The sequence below is a fragment of the Hemiscyllium ocellatum genome, chromosome 3, assembly GCF_020745735.1.
Source record: "Hemiscyllium ocellatum isolate sHemOce1 chromosome 3, sHemOce1.pat.X.cur, whole genome shotgun sequence".
NCBI classification, from domain to species: domain Eukaryota; kingdom Metazoa; phylum Chordata; class Chondrichthyes; order Orectolobiformes; family Hemiscylliidae; genus Hemiscyllium; species Hemiscyllium ocellatum.
Window position 1 is genome coordinate 37,995,153 of NC_083403.1, and position 22,612 is coordinate 38,017,764.

Below are 22,612 nucleotides of genomic sequence, written 5' to 3' on the forward strand. Positions count from 1 at the left end.
CTGTTTTCACCCATAGTCTTCACAGCAAGATCAGAATCTCAGTAGTGAGTGATGAGAGGCTTAATGCATATATTAACACATCATTATTATTGAATCTTACTGTATTTATATCCAATTTGTTTTTATTTTACCAGGTGTGGACAGAATCTAGATAGCTGAATCAGTGGTGCTGGAAGACCACAGCAGTTCAGGCAGCATCCAACGAGCAGCGAAATCGACATTTCGGGCAAAAGCCCTCTAGATAGCAACAATTCCCAAAACTAAAGTTTGAGTGGGTACATGGTAGCACAGGCCTTCATTTTGGCCACCATTCCCCAACATCTCAGGATACATTCCATGGGCAGCAAACCCCCACACCGTTCATCCCAGAAGTTTGGCATCAGTCACGTATGAGTCATACAACATCATGGCACATCTCCAGCTTGCTTAGAACACAGTTCATCATGTCAATCCTGCACCCTGGAGCTCATCGTCACATTCTATTGCAAAGCTGCTGCCAGGTCACTTCGCCTGCAGGAACAAGCAGCCAGGCATGCATCAGAGCAGGGTGTGTCTCAGGATTATTAGCTTGGTCTTGAAACTACACCAACTTGGATGCTCAAGGCATCTTTGGCTTTCCTTGCCTTTTTGTACATTGCTGTCTCATACTGAAATTAGAGCCTCACAGTCCTTCTGTCTTGCCTGGTATTTCAGTGCATATACAAACCAAGACAGCTTGTCATGTCTGGAGTTGAACACATTGCTGTATGACAATGTTACAGCTACGCAATGTGCCACCACCTTATGCAGCAAACAGACTGCATATGCTTCAGCCAAATGGCTATGTCTCAAAGTCTCACAGATACCTTCTCAGTCACTTCCAGGGAGATTGTTGTTAATCATGGAGCAATGGCACAATAATCTAAGGTTATGGATTGTGATCAGTCCAGGAGCTTGAATATAGTCCAGTGCAACCAGAATGGGGATGAGTAGTACATCACTCGGGAGCTGCACAGAAAGTAGCACAGCTGTTTAGTCAATCATCAGTTAGGACGACCTTTTCAAGTTGGTCAGAGGGGAGTGATCCGTGGTTAGTTCTGGGGGACTTCACACTAAAAGTCATGTGGGTTTATTAGGGAACACAGCCTTAGTGCGGCACTGGAGGCAAGATGGGGTGCAAAGAAAATATTTAAAGGAAATTGTGAAGGGCAACTCAACATCTAAAAGTCAGAGACAGTTGAGCATGGGAAGGCATTGGTTCTGTGGGTGATGGGCAGGAGGGTCTTTGACAATACGATGGGGAGCAATGCATAACTAAGCAATGTGCCCAGGGCTTAGGGGATAAAATGGAGACATGAGCAGGTAAATTAAAGGGTTGGGTGGAAATGTAAAGAGGCTCAAGCCTGGTGAGATTGATGGGGAGCAAAAGGCAGAGAGGCAGTAGAAGCTTTGGGAGATCACCAAGATTAAGAGGCTGAGCCAGAAACTCCCTCCATAAAGCAGGACCTGTGTTGCCATCAATCCTCACCCAAATCACAAGTGCTCAACAGGAATTTAAACTACCTCACTGGACAGAGTAAGTTTCTTTTATTCTATATTGGAGGGGGGAGGGGCAACATTTGTTTGAGATATGAGGCCCTACAAGAGGCAATAGCATTAAACACATACAAACTACAAGCTACAGATTTCTGTTATCACATAATTTTGCAACTGTCTCGATTAAAATTCCTGGCTGCAGGCAATTTTGAACATCTCATTCAACATTTTAAATTAATCCTACTAATACCCGTGAAGCACAAGAAATTTCAAGAGAGCTATAAAAGTTTCACGTTAGTTCCACAACTCCGAATTACATTCCACGGGATTGCAAGCAAACCTTAGCAGGGCTTATACACTTAATGGTAAGGTCCTAGGGAGTATTGCTGAACAAAGAGACCTTGGAGTGCAGGTTCATAGCTCCTTGAAAGTGGAATCGCAGGTAGATAGGACAGTGAAGAAGGCATTTGGAATGCATTCCTTTATTGGCTGCAGTATTGAGTACAAGAGTTGGGAGGTCATGTTGCAGCTGCATAGGACATTGGTCAGGTCACTGTTGGAATACTGTGTGCAATTCTGGTCTCCTTCCTATCAGAAGGATGTTGCGGAACTTGAAATGGTTCAGAAAAGACTAATAAGGATGTTGCCAGGGTTGGAAGATTTGAGCTATAGGGAGAGGTTGAACAGGCTGGGGCTGTTTTCCCAGGAGCAATCAGAGGCTGAGGGGTGACCTTATAGAGGCTTATAAAATCATGAGGACCATGGATGGGATAAATAGCAAAGTCTTTTCCCTGGGATGGGAGAGTCCAGAACTAGAGGGCATAGGTTTAGGGTGAGAGGGGAAAGATATAAAAGAGACTTAAGGGGCAACTTTTTCACACAGAGGGTGGTGCGTGTATGGAATGAGCTGCCAGAGGAAGTGGTGGAGGCTAGTACAATTGCAACATTTAAAAGGCATCAGGCTGGGTTTGAGAATAGGAAGGGTTTAGAGGGATATGGGCCGAGTGCAGGCAGGTGAGACTAGATTGGGTTGGGATATCTGGTCAGCATGGACGGGTTGGACCGAAGGGTCTGTTTCCATGCTGTATATCTCTATGACTCTATGACTTAATGACACGCTGGAATTCACATCTCAGATTATATAATGTTCACATTGTACACACTGCTGCCTTTCTTGAATAATCTGGTAGATGGAGGGTGACCTTTTTAGGGGAAAGAAGTTCTAATTATTGCTTCCAACTTTCAACCTCCTACTGTTCGTATGGCTTGAATAGAATCAAGTGTTAAAGGTCTATGTAGTAACAAGCTATTGTCCTCCTTAGTGGAGGCTTCCATGTCACAATGTTTAGAGGATGTTGTTTGTGTGTGATTTGACTTCTGACTGATCACATTACTGAGGATCTGCTTTGTGCAAATGGGCTGAATGGTACCATGCCAATGCATCCAGGCTCAGGCAATGTGGGCATCAATGGGAACATCAATCAGGATGAAGGACATACGAATCTAGAAGCCCAGGACCATCATAAATCTCCTGTGGATGTGATGTAGCCTCCTAAGGCAGAGTTTCCAGAAAAAGCTTCCTTCCTGATACAGCGAAGGTGCAGGAGAGCCACAGTCCCTCACCTTCTACAGAATGTTGTGCAGCTGAGTGAGGGTCAGTAGCACTGAACTCTGTTTAGAGATGGTGTCCAGAACACCACGTCATGAGGAACACTGTGCAACAGCTTCATGAAGGTCATGTTTGGGGCTTGTGGCTGTGCAGTACAGAAGGAGGACTTAATCCTTGGATGCTTACCTCTGGAAAACTGGAGGACAAAAACAAGATCTGTGAGAGCCATGGCATTGTATAGAGCAGGAAAATGAGCATGTTCACCAGAAGGCACACCTTTAACTTCCTACAGTACAGCAGCATTGTCCAAAATAATCCAGTACTTCTTTACGAATATCGACCAATGGCACAAGACTGCATTAAGCCATCTTTCATTGACTGTAAGTGGAATGCCAGTGAGGTCGGCAACCGCTATATACAGTCAGAAAGCCATACATGAATCCTCATTGTAAATTCAGCTCAGCAGTTTGTTCTTTCCTCTCTGTAATAAATATTAAGACTGCAAGCTGGCAGAAGTCTTCGATGTTCGCTAATTCAAATATGACACCGTTTCATGTGAGTATGTACTCTGTGAAAAGGATAGCTATCTTTCTGATAGGGCTGGAACATTGTGAGGCAATAAGCATGGCTAAACTCTCCACCTTTAGCTGCAGTCAAACTTATTTTTGATCCCAGAGCTGGTGATAAAAAGTCAATTTACAATTGTGTCCCACCAAACCGACTCTGCACCTTCAGAAAGACTTCCATTCCCTTTCCCCTCATTTCCTTTTCGCAAAAATAGGTTGGAGGTACACTTGCCCTTTAATGGACCCTGTTGGTCTTGGAATGTTGGCACATGACCCCAGGGCATTGGAGGCTTGGGGGCATGGACAGGCTGAAACAGGCTTGGCAAAATGCAGGGTCACCATCCGCGGTTTGAACAGCCATAGGGATATGGATTGCAGGCAGGATGAAGGTGGAAGGCCTGGGCACCTCTGGAGATTGCACGGGGTGGGCAGTCTTGGTTCCTTCTCTGCCAGGGTCCCTACTGGCACCACATTGTCTCCTAATGAGGAAAGGGATAACTGGAGCAAAGTCAAGATCCTTTATCAGCCTGTTGCCATTGGTGCTAACCGTGAGATGGCTGCAGATTCATCCAGTAGAGATCGAGTCTGCTGGGCCTCAGCCTCCATGGCAGCCACTCCCTGTCCATGGAGATGGTCAGATGCTCACACGTCGAAGCCAGCAGAATACTGATATTATTTGATGGACTCCTCCAACCTTAACTTCAGTTTCCTGAGTATCTCTATCAATCCTGCCTGCTGCTCCAGTGTTTGTTTTGCATTTGAATGAAGTTACTAGTGGCCAACAGCATGGGGCCCTCTCCTACCTGAGGTTGAGAGAGTTCCTGGTCTCCAGCATTCCTCTGAATGCCAGAGCCCTGGGGTGTGTCTTCCTCTACTGTCTGCAGAGACATGACAGTGATGTGCTCACTAGATGTGCTCCTGACGCTACTCCAGCTAAAGTATCCACCAAGATGTCAATACCTGAGCTGAAGGAAGATGCAAGTGGCAGCTTGGCCAGTGCATCCTCTGAAGAGTTTGTGTGTTCTTCCTCAGAGGTGGAGGAGGAGACACTATCTTCAGAAGCTGATATCTTTGGGTACTGATGCTGTAGGTGCCACTGAAATCTGTGGGATACAAAAGAAACAATCAGTATCGAAACTAGGATAGAAGCTTAGGCATGTTAAGAATACTTTCACAATGGTGGTAATAGAAGCGCAGTACAATGAATATTACCTTATTACAGGTGGAGGTCCCAACGTCCCCAGATGAGCAGTCTCTAGACTCACTCATGACATCAAGGATCCTCTCCTCACATAGGGTGAGGGCACAGATATCACCCATTGTCCTTCCTGGCTCTTTCAACCCTATTAAGAGCCAATATCTCCTGCAATTAGACAAAGGGAGAGGGAGGGGCGAGATTAAGTGTGATGGAAGTAGTTGGTGCAGGTGGAGGAGAAGTGGTGATGTTTCTTAAGTAAGTGAGTATAAAAGCATTGGACAAGACGGATGATTAATTTGAGGAAACGGGTGGATGCGAGACATGGAAGGAAAATGCAATACTGAATGCAGTAGACCATGAGACTTGGTAGGAGGTGTGTGGAATGGTGGAGTTAGCTGGAGTACAGGGTAGTACAGAGAGAATGGTGACACTTATCCTTGTGGAGCACAGATGGTCATTAATGTGTTACCAACACTGCTCAATGCTCACCCGGACATTTTTTTTTAGATTACTTACAGTGTGGAAACAGGCCCTTCGGCCCAACAAGTCCACACCGACCCGCCGAAGCGCAACCCACCCATACACCTACATTTACCCCTTACCTAACACTATGGGCAATTTAGCATGGCCAATTCACCTGACCCGCACATCTTTGGACTGTGGGAGGAAACCGGAGCACCCGGAGGAAACCCATGCAGACACGGGGAGAACGTGCAAACTTCACACAGTCTGTCGCCTGAGTCGGGAATTGAAGCCGGGTCTCTGGCGCTGTGAGGCAGCAGTGCTAACCACTGTGCCACCGTGCCGCCCACAAAGGACAATGCATTGACCCAGGCCACAACTTCAGACTAGGCTGGTCATCAGGAAAAAGGATGTCCCTCTTCTTCAGAATCCCATCCATCAGAACTGCCAGGATCCTATTAACAAATTGGGATGCCAACTTGTCTTGATCACCTACCTCTGGGGCAATTCTCTACATATTGCAACTGTGAAGGGTTATTCCTGGCTGGTAATGCTTGGCCTGCTAAATCATTGCAAGTTATTGTGGTGCCAGCAGCATGAATTCCATAAGGTTCTGACTGCATATTGCACTTCCAATGTTGGAGAGCACATGATAGTGTGAGCATGGTATTGTTGGCACGTGGTGCATATATACTAAACGGAGCAGTGGAGAATTGTGTGAGATAATTTGCAAGACCTCACAGAGAGAAAACACTGTAAAATTGACATTTAGCTGACTTTCGGTCAAATTCAGCCCAGTGTTTCCTCTGGTTGGAGAGGCTTGAACCTGGGGATATGATCTCAGAACACTGAATAGGACATTTAAGACTGAGATGAGGAAGAATTTGTTCACTCAGAAGGTGACGAATCTTTGGAATTCTCTGCTCCAGAGAGCTATGGAAGCTCTATTGCAATAGAAATCAATAGATTTCTGGATACTATAGAACCACAGAAATGTCATAGCATAGGCCATGTAGCTTATTCTGTTTGTGTTGGCTGAAAATCTAGCCTCCCATTCTAATACTACTTTCCAACACGTTATTTGTGGTCAGAAATGCTTCAGAAATCAATCCAGATTGAGTTTAATTGTTTTGAGGGTTTCCCTCTCAATTAAACAGGACAGTGAATTCCAAATGCTAGCCATTCTCTTGGTAAAACTATTTTTCCTCATGTCCCCACCAACCCTTCAACAAAATCACCTTAAATGTGTGCCCCCTGTTAACTGATCTCTTTTGTCAGGGAAAAACATTCTTTGTTCATTCAGTGAATGTTGACTTCACCGGCTGGCTGGCATTTATTGCACATCCCTAATTGCCTTTGAGGAGGTATTGGTAAGCTGTCTTTTTGAATTACTGGAACCTGTTTGGTATAAACACAACCACAATGATGGTAGGGTGAGAGTTCTTGAATTTTGACCTAGTGACACTACAGAGTGGTGAAGTATGTCCAAGTCAAGATGGTGAGTGGCTTGGAGGGAAACATACAGATGGTTGTGTTTCCATGTATCTGCTGCCCTTACCTTCTAGATGTCAGTGTTGTGGGTTTGGAAGGTCCTGTCTAGGGAGCCTTGGTGAATTTCTGCAGTGCATCTTGTGAACGGTACTGCTGTTCCTGAGTGTTGGTGGTGGAGGGAATGAATTCTTGTGGATGTGGTGCAAATCAATCTAGTTGCTATGCCCTGGGTAGTGTCAATCTTCTTGACAGCTGTTGGAGCTGCACTCATCGAGAGAAGTGGGGAGTATTCCATCCCACCCAACTTGAACCTTGCAAACAGTGGATAAGCTTTGGGAAGTCAGGAGATGAGTTATTCAAAATAGGATTCCCAGCCTCTGGCCTGTTCTTATAGCTGTATTTATATTGGTGAGTCCAGTTCAGTTTCTGATCAATGACAACACCCAAGGTATGATACTGGGGTATTCAGTGATGTTAATGGCATTGAATGTCATGGGGCAATGGTTAGCTTCACTTTTATTGGAGACCCTGATATTTGCATGTTGCAAATGTAAGTACCCCATAATCAGCCCAACCTTAAATATTCAAAACATTACTGTTCACAGGAATGCTGCTCACTATCACTGAGTATTAAAAAAATAAGCTGAGTTCACATCATTTGAATACCTCTCTTTATCTCTCTTTATTTCTTTTCTTAGTTTGATTTATGCCACTTGCTCACTGAAGTATAGTTTCACTGGCAACCTTCTGGTAATTCACCCAACTGACTCAAATCTGAGCACTAGAAATAAGTAGTATAAGGACTACTCTCTTTGGAAACATAAACTGGGAAAATGGAAGTTTGATTTGTTGTAGTGAATGAACTGGTTCTTTTTAGGAGGGCTGAAGACTGCATAGCTGTTTTTGTTTTGTATTTTTTAAAGCTGGATTTTAAAAGTCTCAGATTGCTGTTGCATTCAACCATTCACAAGGCTGCCTTCACAAGGTTAATAGGGGATGCAGCCCAGACGCCTGTTAACACCCACATCCTGAGATCAAATTGAGTCTTCTGGGGAACTTCCTACCAAGTCAAGCCCAACATTAGTAAATGGAGCTAAGGTACAGATCAACTAATTCTATAGGCTTCAAAGTCTAACGACCTGTTCCAGTTCCTATATTCTATTCTCACATCAAGCAACCAGTTAAACAACAAGAGCACATGGGTGTTGTTATTTTGTAGATGACGTTCCACATGAAATCATTGGTACCTGATTGCAATCAATCTTCTTCCAGAGAATTAGGATCAAACTGTAGGGATGAAGATTACCCAAACTCAATTAACCTGGGAGATCTTACACTTGCTGGACAGAGAGACTTTTACCATGATGGACCAATAAGCTCTTTAATGATCTCTTTTTTATGAAACTGAAAGTAATACGTTGTTGTGTACAGTCAGTGACAATCTATTAAAATCATTTTTCTAATGTTGATCTACATTATAACCAGCTTCAATTGATATAATTATTCATAGATTGTCCAATTTTGAAAATAATTAATAACTTTCATTTTTGAATAGGAGTGTATTATTCTTCCCTTTTCATGTTCAGTGCATTTATTTAATCTAATCTATACACTAGCTAAATTCACAATTTAAGGAGTACATTTACAAAATTGCTTTGTCATTTCAATCAAACTGCAAGTCAGATTAAATTTAGGAATGTTATATTCTAAAACATTGATGCAATAGCTCAGTAAGCCAATTTTATACCAGACATTTGGGTTTTAAACACAAAATGGAAAAACAGTGTTTTGGAAGCATGGGAATGGTTTTCTAAGAGGAATGAAGGAAGTATTCCCTTTTCTTTAAGGCATTTATATGATGAAGGGTCACTCAATCTGCGTTTTCTCCCATTTTCAAGAAATGCGACAGCTGGTGAGTAATCAACAGCTTAGATTTTCCTTGTACATTATGGGCAGCTATGAATCAATCCATTTCTTGGCAATCTGGTGAAGTACTTCTAATTTCTTCAGAAGTAATGGGGATTTCACTTCCTTGGGCATGAACTCCCTAAAACTCAAAATCTCACTGTACTTGAATCTTAAAGTTATCAACTCTTTCTTTAAGACCACAGAATTCATAATCCCGGCTGAGCTGTTGTCAATGCACGATTCCACACGTCACACTGAACTGCTAATGAGCAGGGTATCTTGGTCAGATCAGACTGTTATCTATTTTGGATCAGAACTGCGGGGAGTACTGTCTGAGGGTTCATTCCCTCAGTGCTTCTTAACTTCAAAATTAGTACGAGTTAATTCCACCAGCTTCCTTTATTTCACTCACTGATGAAGGATCATTTATTAGCATTTTAGCAGAATAAAACACACCTCTGCATTTCTTTCCATCGTTTATGCAATTTTATATTTTTTTAATCATTTAAATCCTTCCTTTCAGACTGACTTTCTTAAGCTTCCTTCCATAATTTCCATTTTCTTCAGGATTTGTAACACATCTCCACCTCAACGAGTGGCTTTTCGATAGAATGATAAATGTCCCGGTGGGTGGGAGAAAACAGAGGCATCCTACAACGATATCACAGAAACACAGAGCTGCCTTACAGTGATATCATGCATACACAAAGGTGTCCTACAGTTATCGTACAAACACGGAACTGTCTTACAGAGATATTATACAGTCACAGAGGTGTCCAACAGAGATAGAGAGGTGTCCACTGCAAAGCCTTTATTTTCTGTTGAAAACATCAAATTGAATTTGCATACAAAATGATTAGATTGGATCTGAAGATTAAAAAGGGAAAATTATTAAGCATCTAAAATATTCTGAGACATCAATAAAAACAATATTATTAATTTGACATGATACTGTCAGGATACTGATTGAGGATGATCAGCCATGATCATAATGAATGGTGGTGCAGGCTCGATGGGCAGAATGGCCTACTCCTGCACCTATTGTCTATTGTCTGTTGTCTATGATGGAATCAATTCAAGTTGTTATTGGAGAAAACACACTTATATAAAAATGAAAGGCATAGAATTGTGCTCAGCAACTTTCATTCATTGTTGGTGTGCTATGGAAACTTTTGAAGTCCAGATAATGTTTGAAGCACACTCACATACTTCCATGAAAAATCATGTCAGGCACTATACTTGTGAGGGAGTTAGCAACAGAATAGAAAGATTGTGGTGTTAATTAGATGGCAATGCAGATTTGACTAAACAATCTAGCCTACATTTTTGCTTAATTGCTTACAGTTAAACACATTTTAAGTAGCACAATTGCTTAAAAACAGTGAAAGGAATAATCAATAACTTAAACATTAGTTGTTAGTTGATTTCCTCAGGCCTTTGTTACAATTGCACAAATCAAGATTAGAGTGGTGCTGGAAAAGCACAGCAGGTCAGGCAGCATTTTCCTGCTCATCGGATGTGCCTGAGCTGCTGTGCTTTTCCAGCACCATTCTAATCTTGACTCTGATCTCCAGCATCTGCAGTCCTCACTTTCACCTATGATTACACAAGTGTTTGGTGCTTTGGCATGAGTGGGCAAACACTGAAGGGTTTTCTCCTGACTGCAAGGCTTTTGCACAAATCAGTTCTTTTCAGACAAGGATGTATTAGTAGGCATTCGCCCTGTTATACAGCATGATGAGGAGGAGAATGAACTGAGGTCACTCAAAACAGGAAAAAGGAACGGGAGAAGGGTGCTCAACAGGAGGCATGTCAATCTAGCATGATCTGGGATTACTGCCACAATGAGGAATAACATAAGAGATGTCTATACTTCAAGAGGAACATCCTTTCTCAAATCTGACACCTAAAACAGCAATAAGAGTTACCCCAGAGCAGGGCAAGGATTGCATTGCCAATGGCTATCAAGGCAACAACAGCAGTCAACTTTTGTGTGGGGTGTCTTACACACACAATCGAACACAGAGCAGTACAGCATAGGAACAGGCCCTTCGGCCCACAATTCTGGCAGAACATTCCAGAGACCTATTACTCCCAGTGTAAAAAAGATTGCCTCACAAATTCCGTTTAAACTTTTCCCCTCTCACCTTAAACCTACATACCCTAAAATTTGACATTTCTACCCTGGGAAAAAGACTCCCACTATCCACTCCATGCATGCCTTTCATACATTTATATACTTCTGTCAGAATACCTCAGCCTCCAATGTTCTTGCAAAAAAGACCCACATTTGTCTTAGAGTTGAATCTAGGCACTATCCTGGTAAACCTTCTTTGCACCCTCTCCAAAGCCTCCACATCCTTCCTATGGTATGTTGACCAGAACTGCATACAATATGGCTTAATGTGGGTTAACCAAAGTCTTTTACAGCTACAACATCACTTGCCAACTTTTATACTCAATGTTACAACCAATGAAGACTAACATATCATATGCCTTTTTTACCACCCAAGATCACTTTACATATCAATGTTCCTAATGGTTCTCTAGTCGGAAAAATGCCTTTCCACAATTAACCTCTGTCTTCCTTAAGTAAGCCAATTTTGTCTCCAATTTCCCAGCTCAGCATGATCCCATGGGACTTAATCTTCTGGTTAGCCTACCATGAGGTATCTTGTCAACTGATTTTGGAAAGTCCATGTAGACAATAATGCACTGTCCTACCCTCATCAAACCTCTTCTTTACTTTCATGAAAAACTCATTCAAGATTTTGAGATAAAACATCCCCAACATAAAAACACGCTGACTAGCCCAAACAAGGCTAGTGTTCTCCAGATGCAAGCAATTTCTGTCCCTATGAATCTTCTTCAATAATTTTCGTACCATTGACATAAGGCTCACTTACCAACAATTTCCTGGGCTATTGCTGTTGCCTTCTTAAACAAAGAAACAGTATGGCTATTTTCCAGCCTTATGGCATCTTATTTGTAATTAGAGAGGAGACAAAGATTCCTGTCAAGACCCTCGCAATCTACTCCCTTGCCTCCCTCAGTATTCTGGGATAGTTCGCATCTGGACCTAGGGATTTAACTATCTGAACATTTTTCAAGATACCCAACACCTCCTCCTTTTTAACATGTCTAGAATATCAGTAGACCCATCCCTAATCTTACCATTTCCATGTCCTTCTCTTTGGTGAATAATGATTAAAAAGTACTCATTAAGGATTTCACCACTTCCTCTAGCTCCTGTGTCATTGAGTGGAACAACTCTTGCTCCAGCTACCCTCTTGCTTCTAATATATGTATAAAATGCCTTGGGATTCTCCTAAATGCTACCTGCCAAGGACTAAGCCCTCCTTATTCCTTGTTTAAGTTCTTCTCTGCTTCCTTTATATTCTGTAAGGGCCTATATTTGATTTTCAGTTCCTAAATCTTACATATGCTTCCTTTTTCTTTTTGACTAACCTTTCTATATGTCATCATCCAAGGTTCCTGAATCTTAGCATCCTTGTCTTTTGGTTGTAGCATTTTTTACAGTATGGACAAACTAGCAAGAAACTGGCTACCAGGATACATGAACACCAACTGGCTACCAAAAGACATGACCTGCTATCTCTAATTTCTATACATACAGACAAAGAAGGACACCACTTTTACTGGTACAACACACACATCCTAGGACAGGCGAAACAAAGACATGTACGAGAATTCTTAGAGGCATGGCATTCTAACCAGAACTCTATCAATAAACACACCAATTTAGATCCTATCTACCTTCCCTTGAGAAAAAGAACTGGAAATGACATCACCCACCTTAAGAAACCAAGACCTATAAGTAGAGAGGTGAGACACACCACCAGCGCTTCATGAGAGACTCTCAATGATGATGTTACCTAGTATGGTGACAAAATGTCTGAAAACAAAACTTCAAGCTCAGTGAGCTAACTTACATAGCCAACCTTGCTTTTCAGATCTAGATATTAAGTCTGCCATATACCAGAACTGACCAGTTCCATTACCTCAACCTGCAGCTATTGTGTACCCATAGGGAATGAATCATGCATGTCAATACCTCATTTACTTGTAGCACTCATGGACTTCATTATGCAGCAGTCTCATTGTGCTCTTGTGCGCAGGCAGCCCTTATCACCAGGTTTATGGCAAGCAGCTGAGAACGATAGGTAAGATGAAATGAGGAATCACCTAAAGACTACATTATGATCCTTAGACCTATATTCAAGAGCTGTGCACATCAACAACAGTTTTATACTCCCAGTCAAATAGAGGGAGGAGGTGAAGAAAGTCATTTCAGGTTATGATAATTGCAGACATTCAAACTAAAACAACAGATTTAGATTTAACTCCATTCCAAATGTGTACCATAACCCTGTAATTTGGAATCAACTGTATATCTTCTGGAGAAATACTGAAACAGGGGCTTGTGTATAAAGTAGAATCATTTACACTGATATGGCAGCAAACACTGTACTATGATTGAAGTTACTGCAATATGTTGGGGCAGAGTTTAGGGGGCTTTTTGCAACATCTTTGTCCATGCTACACCCAAATATGAATGTTTATACTAGCACCATGTGGCAAAGTCAAATCTCTCCATTCCTGTCTTTGTCTTTCTCTCTCTGTCCCATTCTCATATTACCACCTCTTGTGTCACTGAACACACAAATCAGCAAAGAATTTTTCTGGTTAAAAGAAGCAAGTAGTAAACATTGCATCAAATACTGCCATCTGGTACTATTTTAAATGCACACAAAGGGACTAAAAGAAGTTGTAATGTTTAAGGCAGTCTATTGTTTACACAAACATATATTGTGAAGAATTCATGCATCGTTATTCATTTGGTACAGAACAGAACCCAGTGATGGATTTCTTTTGCAGCTCAGCGAAAGACACAGGATATTACATTTGACTGTCTCTGTCAGGTTTCCTTTGGAAACCATTCAAAAAGTGACTTGAATTATTTCGAGGATAGATGATGACGAAGCAGAGAAGTGATTTATATTGCACACATGGACTGAACTGATAATTTGAAGTGGGAGATAAAGCTATATACTGAAAGTGCCCTGTGTGGATTTGGAAGGGACTCAAATTCAGCATCGGAAGAATGGCCTGCCTTGCAGCCGTGCATCAGTTCAGTTTCCATAGCAATCGTCCCTTATCAGATTGCTGCAAAATCAACACAAATTAATGGTGAATTATGGATCAGTTTATGTTGTGGACAATGAACAATCAAATGCAGTATCCAGTTTGGTCAAAATTAATGCACTTTAGGCTCTACAGCATTCTCTGGATGAGCTGAATTTAAAGATGACCATTCAGACCCAGATTTTGATATCTATCACATAACTGGGGAACAATAGAAATATTTTTAAAATAAAGAAGAATTGTTCTTGACGACAGTGAGAAGAACTAAAAAAAAAATGCAGTTTTGCAATATTGCTCACTCACAAAAACCATCAAATTGCTGGTTATATTAAGCGAGAAATATTACTGAGCCAATTGATATAATTAGCTTTTCCTACATGAGCGTATACAGGTAGAAGCATCAATCTACTGATCACTTGTGGTGATCTTTGATTTAACATTGTGCAAACAAGCTGCTGTCTTATAATATCCAAAGTGATGAGCTTAAGAGCTCAAGACAGCCTATTTTCTTATTTTTGAAACAGTTCTTTCACTGCAATACAAAAATGTCTTGTTTTCATTTGAACAGGACTGAAATATCAGTGAAACTTGCCCAGTTCTATTTGCTGAACAGGATCATTAACTAGATGCAAAGATTGTTGCTAAGTATAAAATGTATATTTGTACTCTGACATTAAGACATTGAGGTCTCACTAAGAAATTAATTTGGCTTCTCACACCATCACAAAATCCACTGTTAATTCCTCCTTGACCAAGCTTTTGATCACCTGACCTAATGCCTCCTTTTGTGAATCAGTTTTTTTTTTGGTTGTCCACCTGTAAGGTGGTTTCACACATTCTACCACTTATAGGTGCTATATTAATTCAGATTGCTGATGAAAGTTTGCCCAGACTTTTGGCTGGTTGCAAATCTGTAAAGCTCAGAAAGCAGCATTCCAACTGAATGACACGAGTTTTCATTCTCATTTTAACATCAGAGTTGGAAAACACCACTGAAAGGAGCAATTTCACACTCCCAGTTGGGAACAACATTCACAGAGTGTGTGTTGTGGGAGATTGTGTGTCCCAACCCATGATTTACTCCTTATTAAGATGAATGGACAGAAGATGATAGGGCTGTGCGCCTGCAATTTAATGCAGTGTGTTCACTGCAAGCTCTGCACCTGCTGGGCTCTTATGTTTTTGGAGCAGATTACTCGGTGTACTCAGCATTGAAAATGCTAATCCTGAAAATAATCCAATACTCTGTCAATGCAAACTCCTCAGCATACAATCAAAAGTTTCATGAACTGTGGATTGTAAATGTTTCGAATTGCTGACATCCAACAGTCCTGAAGAGTATTTTGTTAATTGCACCAGTACATCTTATTCAGTGCAGGATGCACTTACTTCCTTCAGAAAGGATTAATGTTGTTATTTTAAATATTGAGTCTTCGTTTTCCAATTTTTCCAGGGACTCATCCGTCATTATCTCAGTGACCTTCTCCATCTCAACACCTCATCTTCCACTTCGGGACCCTTCAACCACACGGGATCAATGTGGATTTCAGCAGTTTCTTCATTTTCCCTCTCTCCACCTTATCCCAGTTCTAACCTTCCAACTCAGCTCCGCCCTCATGACCTGTCCTACCTGTCCATCTTCCTTCTCACCTATCTGCTCCACCCTCCTCTCTGACCTATCACCATTACCCCCACCTCCATCTACATATTGCACTCTCAGTTACCTTTCCCCACAGCCCCACACCCCGCCCATTTATCTGTCCACCACCTCAGCTCACAGCCTTATTCCTAATGAAGGACTTTTGCCTGAAACGTCGATTCTCCTGCTCCTCAGATGCTGCCTGACCTGCCGTGCTTTTCCAGCACCAAAGTCTCAACTCCAATCTGCAGTCCTCACTTTCACCTCACAACACTTCCCTGCCCATTCGCCCAGTACATACTCTATCAATGAACCCTATGATATGATGGAGTATGTGAAACTACCTGCTCAATTTTTTAGACACCGTACTTTTCTTAAAATTTCCTACAATCTTATAAAAAAAATCAATCAGAACTTTAAAGTATCAATATCAGAAAGTATAAGCCCATGATCCCTTTTATCTCGTGTAAATAATCTTTGAGCTATTGACAAAACAGATCAGAGGGAAATAAAGCTTATTAATCTTATCCCAAAGCTGCTAATAAAAGATAAATGTTTCTCTGTTTCCACCCCTATATCATAGAATCATAGAGTCATACCATATAGGAACAGTGACTTTGTTCTAATCAATCCATGCTGTCCAATCCCAAACTAAACTAGTCCCACCTGCCTGATATTGACCCATATCCCTCCAAAAATTTCTTATTTGTGTACTTATCTTTTAAATGTTGTAAATGTACCCACATCCGTCACTTCCTCTGGATGTTAATTCCAAAAACAACACAAACCACTCTCCGTGTAAAAAAAATTGCCCTATGTCTTGTTAAAATCTTTCTCTTCTCATCTTAAAGATATGCTCCCTAGTCTTGAAATCCTTCACCCGAGGGAAAAGATACCTGCCATTCACCTTATCTAATAACCCTCCTCCCCACATCAACAAAGAAAAACATTTTATGGGAGACTAGGCTCTCAGTCAAGCCTCATTAAATATTCCCCACCTCTATTCCAAAACAGTTGGAGGCAGGAAAATCCAGAGTTAGAATTTCGTTTGACAAATGGCCTTGGGATATATTGCTGCATGAAAGGCACTGCTCTATATGCAAGTTGTTGCTGCTGATTGCAAGGTAATTTATTTAGGTTATGAATTAAAAATGTAGCTTCTGAACTAACGAGTATAGTTGACGGATGGAATTCCGTGCTGTCAGAATATAACACAGCCAAGATTAAAGTACACCAGTGAAAACAGATGATAGTTGGGCAATTAGCGGGGAAAAGTTATGCTAATGAAGCTGCAAAGCTTGTTAGGTCATCTTAATTATGCATGCAAAATTCTGCCTTCAGGCAAATTAAGTAGTACATTGGGATAAGGTTCAAATCTGGACCACTTTGTTACATTTCGGTGACCAGCCATCCAGATTAGCTATTAACATAATCATTTTATATGCGCACAACTCTAAGAAGTTCTTGCAGCTAAAACAGAAAAATCCTGGAAACAATCAGTGGGTTAGTCAATACCTGTGAGAACAGCAGAAAAATTAATAGATCAAACTGCATACTCAGTTGTCATAACTGGAAGAGAGCCCAGGTGAACAGCATTTTTAAAAAAGAGCAAAACGAAGAGAAGGGAAAAAACATAGGAAGAAGAAACAGAATCGCCCATAAAGTGTTTAAATGGGGAACAGGAGGTGGTTAAATGGCTGAAGTGGTATTGATGGGAGACAACAGGAGGCCTATTCACAGAAATCAATACATTACAAGACATGGAAAACATGTCTATCATTGGAATTGGGGAAAACGGTTAGTAGGCATGGGTACATGGGGTGGGTGGGGGAGTGCAAGGCAGAGTGCAGTAAGAAATAAAGGTAAACCGTTAAAATCCCCATCAAACCTTAATGTTTCCTGGTCTCAGCTCTTGGCTGATTCTAACTGACCTGCCCAATGCTGCCGAAATTGTTTGTTTTTGTTTCAGACTCCTAGCATCTGCATTTTAATTAAATAATCCCTTCTAATCCTCTTCAGCGAAACTACTCAGCAACGGTTGTTTTCAAGTTAGTTCCTGTCTGATCCTTATATCACAACAAGGACAGAATCCCCTTGGCTCTCATCTTCCACCCCACCAACATCTGGACACACCGCATCATTTTCCGTCATTTCTGTCACCTACAAACAGACACTACCAGAGACATATTTCCCTCTCCACCCCATCTGCGATTCGGAGAGATCATTCCCTCTGCGACTCCATTGTCAAGTCCACAACCCACACCCTACTCCTGGCACCTGCCCTGCCACCGCAAGAAGTGCAAAACCTGCACCAATACCTCCCCCCTCCCCTTCCTCCAAGGCCCCAAAGGATCCTTCCACATCCAACAGAAATTTATCTGTACTTCCACACACGTCATCTACTGTATCTGTTGCACACGATGTGGTCTCTCTACATTGGAGAGGCAGGATGCCAACTTGCAGATTGTTTCAGAGAATATCTCTGGGACACCTGCACTAACCAACCCCACTACTCTGTGGCTGAACACTTTAACTCCTCATCCCACTCTGCCAAGGACATGCAGGTTCTGGGCCTCTTCCATCACCAAACCCTGACTACCCGACACCTGGAGAAAGAACACCTCGCCTCCTGCCTTGGGACCCTCCAACCACACGGGATCAATGTGGATTTCACCAGTTTCCACATTTCCCCTCCCTCCAACTTATCTCAGTACCAACCTTCCAACTCAGCACCACCCTCTTGAACGGTCCTACCATCTTCCTTCCTGCCTATCTGCTCAACCCTCCCCTCCGACCTATCACTTTCATTCCCATCTTCATCTACCTATTGCTTTCCCAGCTGCCTTCCACCTAGCCCCACTCCCCTTCCATTTATCTCTCAGCCCCCAGCCCACAAGCCTCATTCCCGATGAAGGGCTTATGCCCGAAGCGTCGCCTCTCCCACTCCTCGGATGCTGCCTGACCGGCTGTGCTTTTCCAGCATCACACTCTTCGACTCCGATCTCCAGCATCTGTAGTCCTCACTTTCTCTTGATCCTTATAGTTACAGATTCAAGTGAAATCAATAGGTATATGACATTCAATATCCAGATGATGTACTGAAGAAATTCAGAAATTTAACCCAATACCAGAACATATAGTCAAAATCATAGTCCGGAGATGAGAGTTTATGATACTTGCTCCAATTATGTAGGCCAGCAGCTCCATTGCATCAAAATTCACATGAATGGATCAAAGAACTTCAGATGCACTCTCATCCATACCTAAAATCCTAATATGTACTCCCAGGACACAACATTGCTCATTTGCAGGACAAATTTTCACAATAAAAGTTCTCTGCAGAAATAATATTAAGACTTGTCAATGTATTGGCCAGACTTCACATCAAATATCATGTTTGATTTGATACCAAATAAAACTAAATAATGCATCAGAAATGGCACAGTAAAGAACGATAAAATGCATTCCAGGTAGGAAGTACAGGTCAGCGAAATGATTAAAAAAGGTACCATTTGAGGTGTAGAAAGCAGGGAGAAAAAGAGGTATATCAGTACATAAAGTGTTAAATTATGACTTGGTTTCTATGGTAAGAATGAGGCTATAAAGATTACCAGGCTATAAGATCACGACAATTATGGAGAAAACTGGAAAATAACTTCATTCTTGGGCACTTGCAGGGTGGAGTGTAGGAGTCATAAAGCTGCTGTGTGAGATGCCCTGACTCCCCCCACCCAAAACACCCAGTACCTCACTGCGAGGGTCAGCATTCAAACACACACCTGACCTGAAGCTGTGGTATTGACCAACTGGACACTAACTAAAACAAACCAGAAAATGGCACACCTTATTGATTATTGATTAAGTGAATTTTTAACCAAACAATAAGTCATGATTACTGTCAACCAATCTCTCTGTCATTGAAAGGTTCCGCTGCAAGGGGCCTTTGGCCAGATTTGAACTATTGTTTGGAGATTTTGTTTTTTAATTAAAATATTTACATTTTGTTTTTCTTTTTTTCTCTCTTTCTTCTCTTTATTTCACTTTCACTTTATGATTTTACACTAAATAAACTATTCTATCTTACACTTGCTGACTTGGACTCTGTGCACCTCTGGGGTGCAGTTCTGGTCTCCAGATTTGAGGAGAGACATTCTGGCTATTGAGGGAGTGCAGCATAGGTTCACGAGGTCAATTCCTGGAATGGCGGGATTACCTTACACTGAAAGATTGGAACTACAGGGCTTGTGTACCCTTGAGTTTAGAAGACTGAGTGGATCTGATTGAGACATATAAGATTATCAAAGGATTGGACACTCTGGCGGCAGGAAACATGTTTACACTGCTGGGCGAGTGCTGAAACAGAGGACACAGCTTAAAAATACGGGCTAGACCATTTAGGACAGAGATGAGGAGAAACTTCTTCACCGAGAGAGTGAAGAAGTGCACAGAGTCTGATTGTTTAAATAGACATTCTGTTGCTTGCCTTGATAACACAACTCCAAGAACTCTTATGGACAGCGCCATGCTGAAATGGTTCTCTAATTACAGTAAAACTGTTGCATAAAAGCCAAGTATTACTCTGTGGGCAATTACAGGCTTGGTAAATTATGGACACTGTTTGTTCATTTACTTATGCAATCCTGCCCAATATATTTCAAAGTGGACAAAACAGTGGACTAGAGACATGGATTTAAAAGAGTAAAACATAAATTATAAACAGATTGTAAAGACGGGTATTTGAAATATGATAAACTGTTTATAATAATCTACCAAGCCAAGGGGATGACGTTTAAATATTTAATATTCAAAATATAATTGGATGTTATTATCACAAAGCTAATATATTAAAAGACCTTTACTGGATGACTGACCTTTTCTCACACTTAACTTATGTTCCTACAAAAGATAAAACTGTCAAATTACTTGTGAACGATAAAAGAAACCTAATCAGCTTTCGAAATGCTATAACTTCAGGCTTCAATGAAATCCAGCCGATAGAATCAGTTTACATTGTAAGAGCCTGCCGAAAAGAAAGTAGTATTTTCCTCTTTGGTCCCTTGACATTTGTGAGAGGACTGTGAATATAGTTTCATATTGCAGCTGTGACATCATTTTTCTACTTGAATGAAACTCTGACATTTTGTAATGTGATTGCCTGCAGGAGCTTTTACAATCTTTCTTCATACCGTCATAAATCCATCCAGTAAACCCGAGCCTGGTTTTGGAGGTGCTTGTAATCTTTCCATTGACCACTTCTCAATTATGGAGGCAACTTGGCTGTTCTCAGTGTTGAGAATCTGGAACCCTGTCATGTTCACTCCACTGTAGCGATAAGGCTCCAAGTCCAGGGCAAAGATGTCCTGAAAGAAATTTTCTGATGTCAAGGGAGGCTGTTGCAAATTCTGAATTAAATATCTTCAAAACCACTGTGCAGGATGGGATATCATTCAACAGAATATGCTGACTATTGCATCCCTGCACACATGTCTCAAAGTAAAATGAGTGAAAGCTGCACAATCATGTGTGTGCTGAAAATGTGTTGCTGGAAAAGCGCAGCAGGTCAGGCAGCATCCAAGGAACAGGAAATTCGACGTTTTGGGCATAAGCCCTTCATCAGGAATTTCCTGTTCCTTGGATGCTGCCTGACCTGCTGTGCTTTTCCAGCAACACATTTTCAGCTCTGATCTCCAGCATCTGCAGACCTCACTTTCTCCTCAATCATGTGTGTGTACAATTACAATCTGCTATACAGAGTTACAACTAATTCAGTGTTAAATCTGTTTCCAGCATGAGAGGCATACATCTTCTACAATGTAAATGTCATACTTGAGGGAAAAATAAACCCTCAGTTGCATTTTATGGATGAAGCTGTACTACGGCTAGAAACCACAACAACCAATACCTAAAGCTAGACATCAACAAGGTTCAAGAGAATAGAGCAGAAGGTAGGGTGAAGTGGATAGGTGACACAAAACTTGGGGTTTAAAAGCCAGGAGATCCCAAGAGAAAGGTAAAATAAAGGCAAATAAGGACCTTCACAGTTTTGATCTACTGTGAAAGAATAGGTTATGCACTCATCATCTTTAACTTCACTTACAGTGTAAAAAGATGTCACAGTTTAATACACGTTCCAGACTGGCATTTACTCAACACAATAATTTAGGGAATTGAAAGGGAATAAGGTACAAACAGTTATTAGAAAACAACATCCTTGCCTATCAGAAAATAGTGAAAAAATATACTTAATACTTACCAGGGTGGTGAAAATGTAATGATAATATTCAGTCATCATTCCCATCGACAAAGCCTGAGGGAAGAAAAAATGAATGGGCAGGTCAAGCTGCAGCAGTCACCTCCATAATTAAGAGAAATTTAGAGTACAATGCACAGGAGATTAAAGTTTATGATTTGAATAAAATTATAATGCATCAAGTTAAAAATACCAGCAGGTTGGTCAATCAGATGCTAAAAGCAGTGAAGTATGATTTGCATTTAGTTCTCAGATGTTTCATTAAAGAGTGAGTGTAATTATCAGAATCCCCAGTGAAGTTACAAATCATGGCCCAGCAATTCCAAAACATTATTTCTGACCCTGATAGAATTAAGAAATATCCACTTACTTCCAAATGTTTTTTTTTGTGCTGGAGGGTATTGAAAGGAGGTGTTGTGGGTAGCATGAATTACCAGTAAGAGGTCATTCGGGACTGAGGAAAACTCAAGCCAAAATATAAAAACATTTTTATTGGCTTAGAATGCATAAGGATGTGGTTGAATTTTGCTGGATATGTCATACGTGTCAGGTAATTGGAAGACTTCAGGCAATGATAAAACCTTTAATACCCATTTCCATTTCTGAGGAACCTTATACAAGACCCCTAACTGAAACACAAATCAGGAATCAGTATTTGTTGACTGTATTGGGTGTGTCTATTATATTTCCAGAAGCCATTCCATTATGCAGTATCATGGCTAAAAGGATTATAGAAGACTTACTCAATTTTTTTTTACCAGATAAGGAATACCCATAGAGATACAATCCGATCAAGGGTCAAATTTTG

At 41.2% G+C, this 22,612-nt stretch overlaps 1 protein-coding gene across 1 annotated transcript in view; it reads right to left on the minus strand.

Annotated features, from left to right (window-relative positions):
• Positions 1-22,612, minus strand: part of LOC132836998 (glutamate receptor ionotropic, kainate 2-like) — a 423,698-nt gene that overhangs the window by 187,886 nt on the left and 213,200 nt on the right. Inside the window, exons 5-6 of the mRNA XM_060856620.1 lie at positions 21,808-21,861; positions 20,741-20,914 (exon numbers count right to left, since the gene is read on the minus strand). Of these exons, the coding sequence (XP_060712603.1) occupies positions 20,741-20,914; positions 21,808-21,861 (228 nt within the window). The remainder of the gene's footprint in view (positions 1-20,740; positions 20,915-21,807; positions 21,862-22,612) is intronic.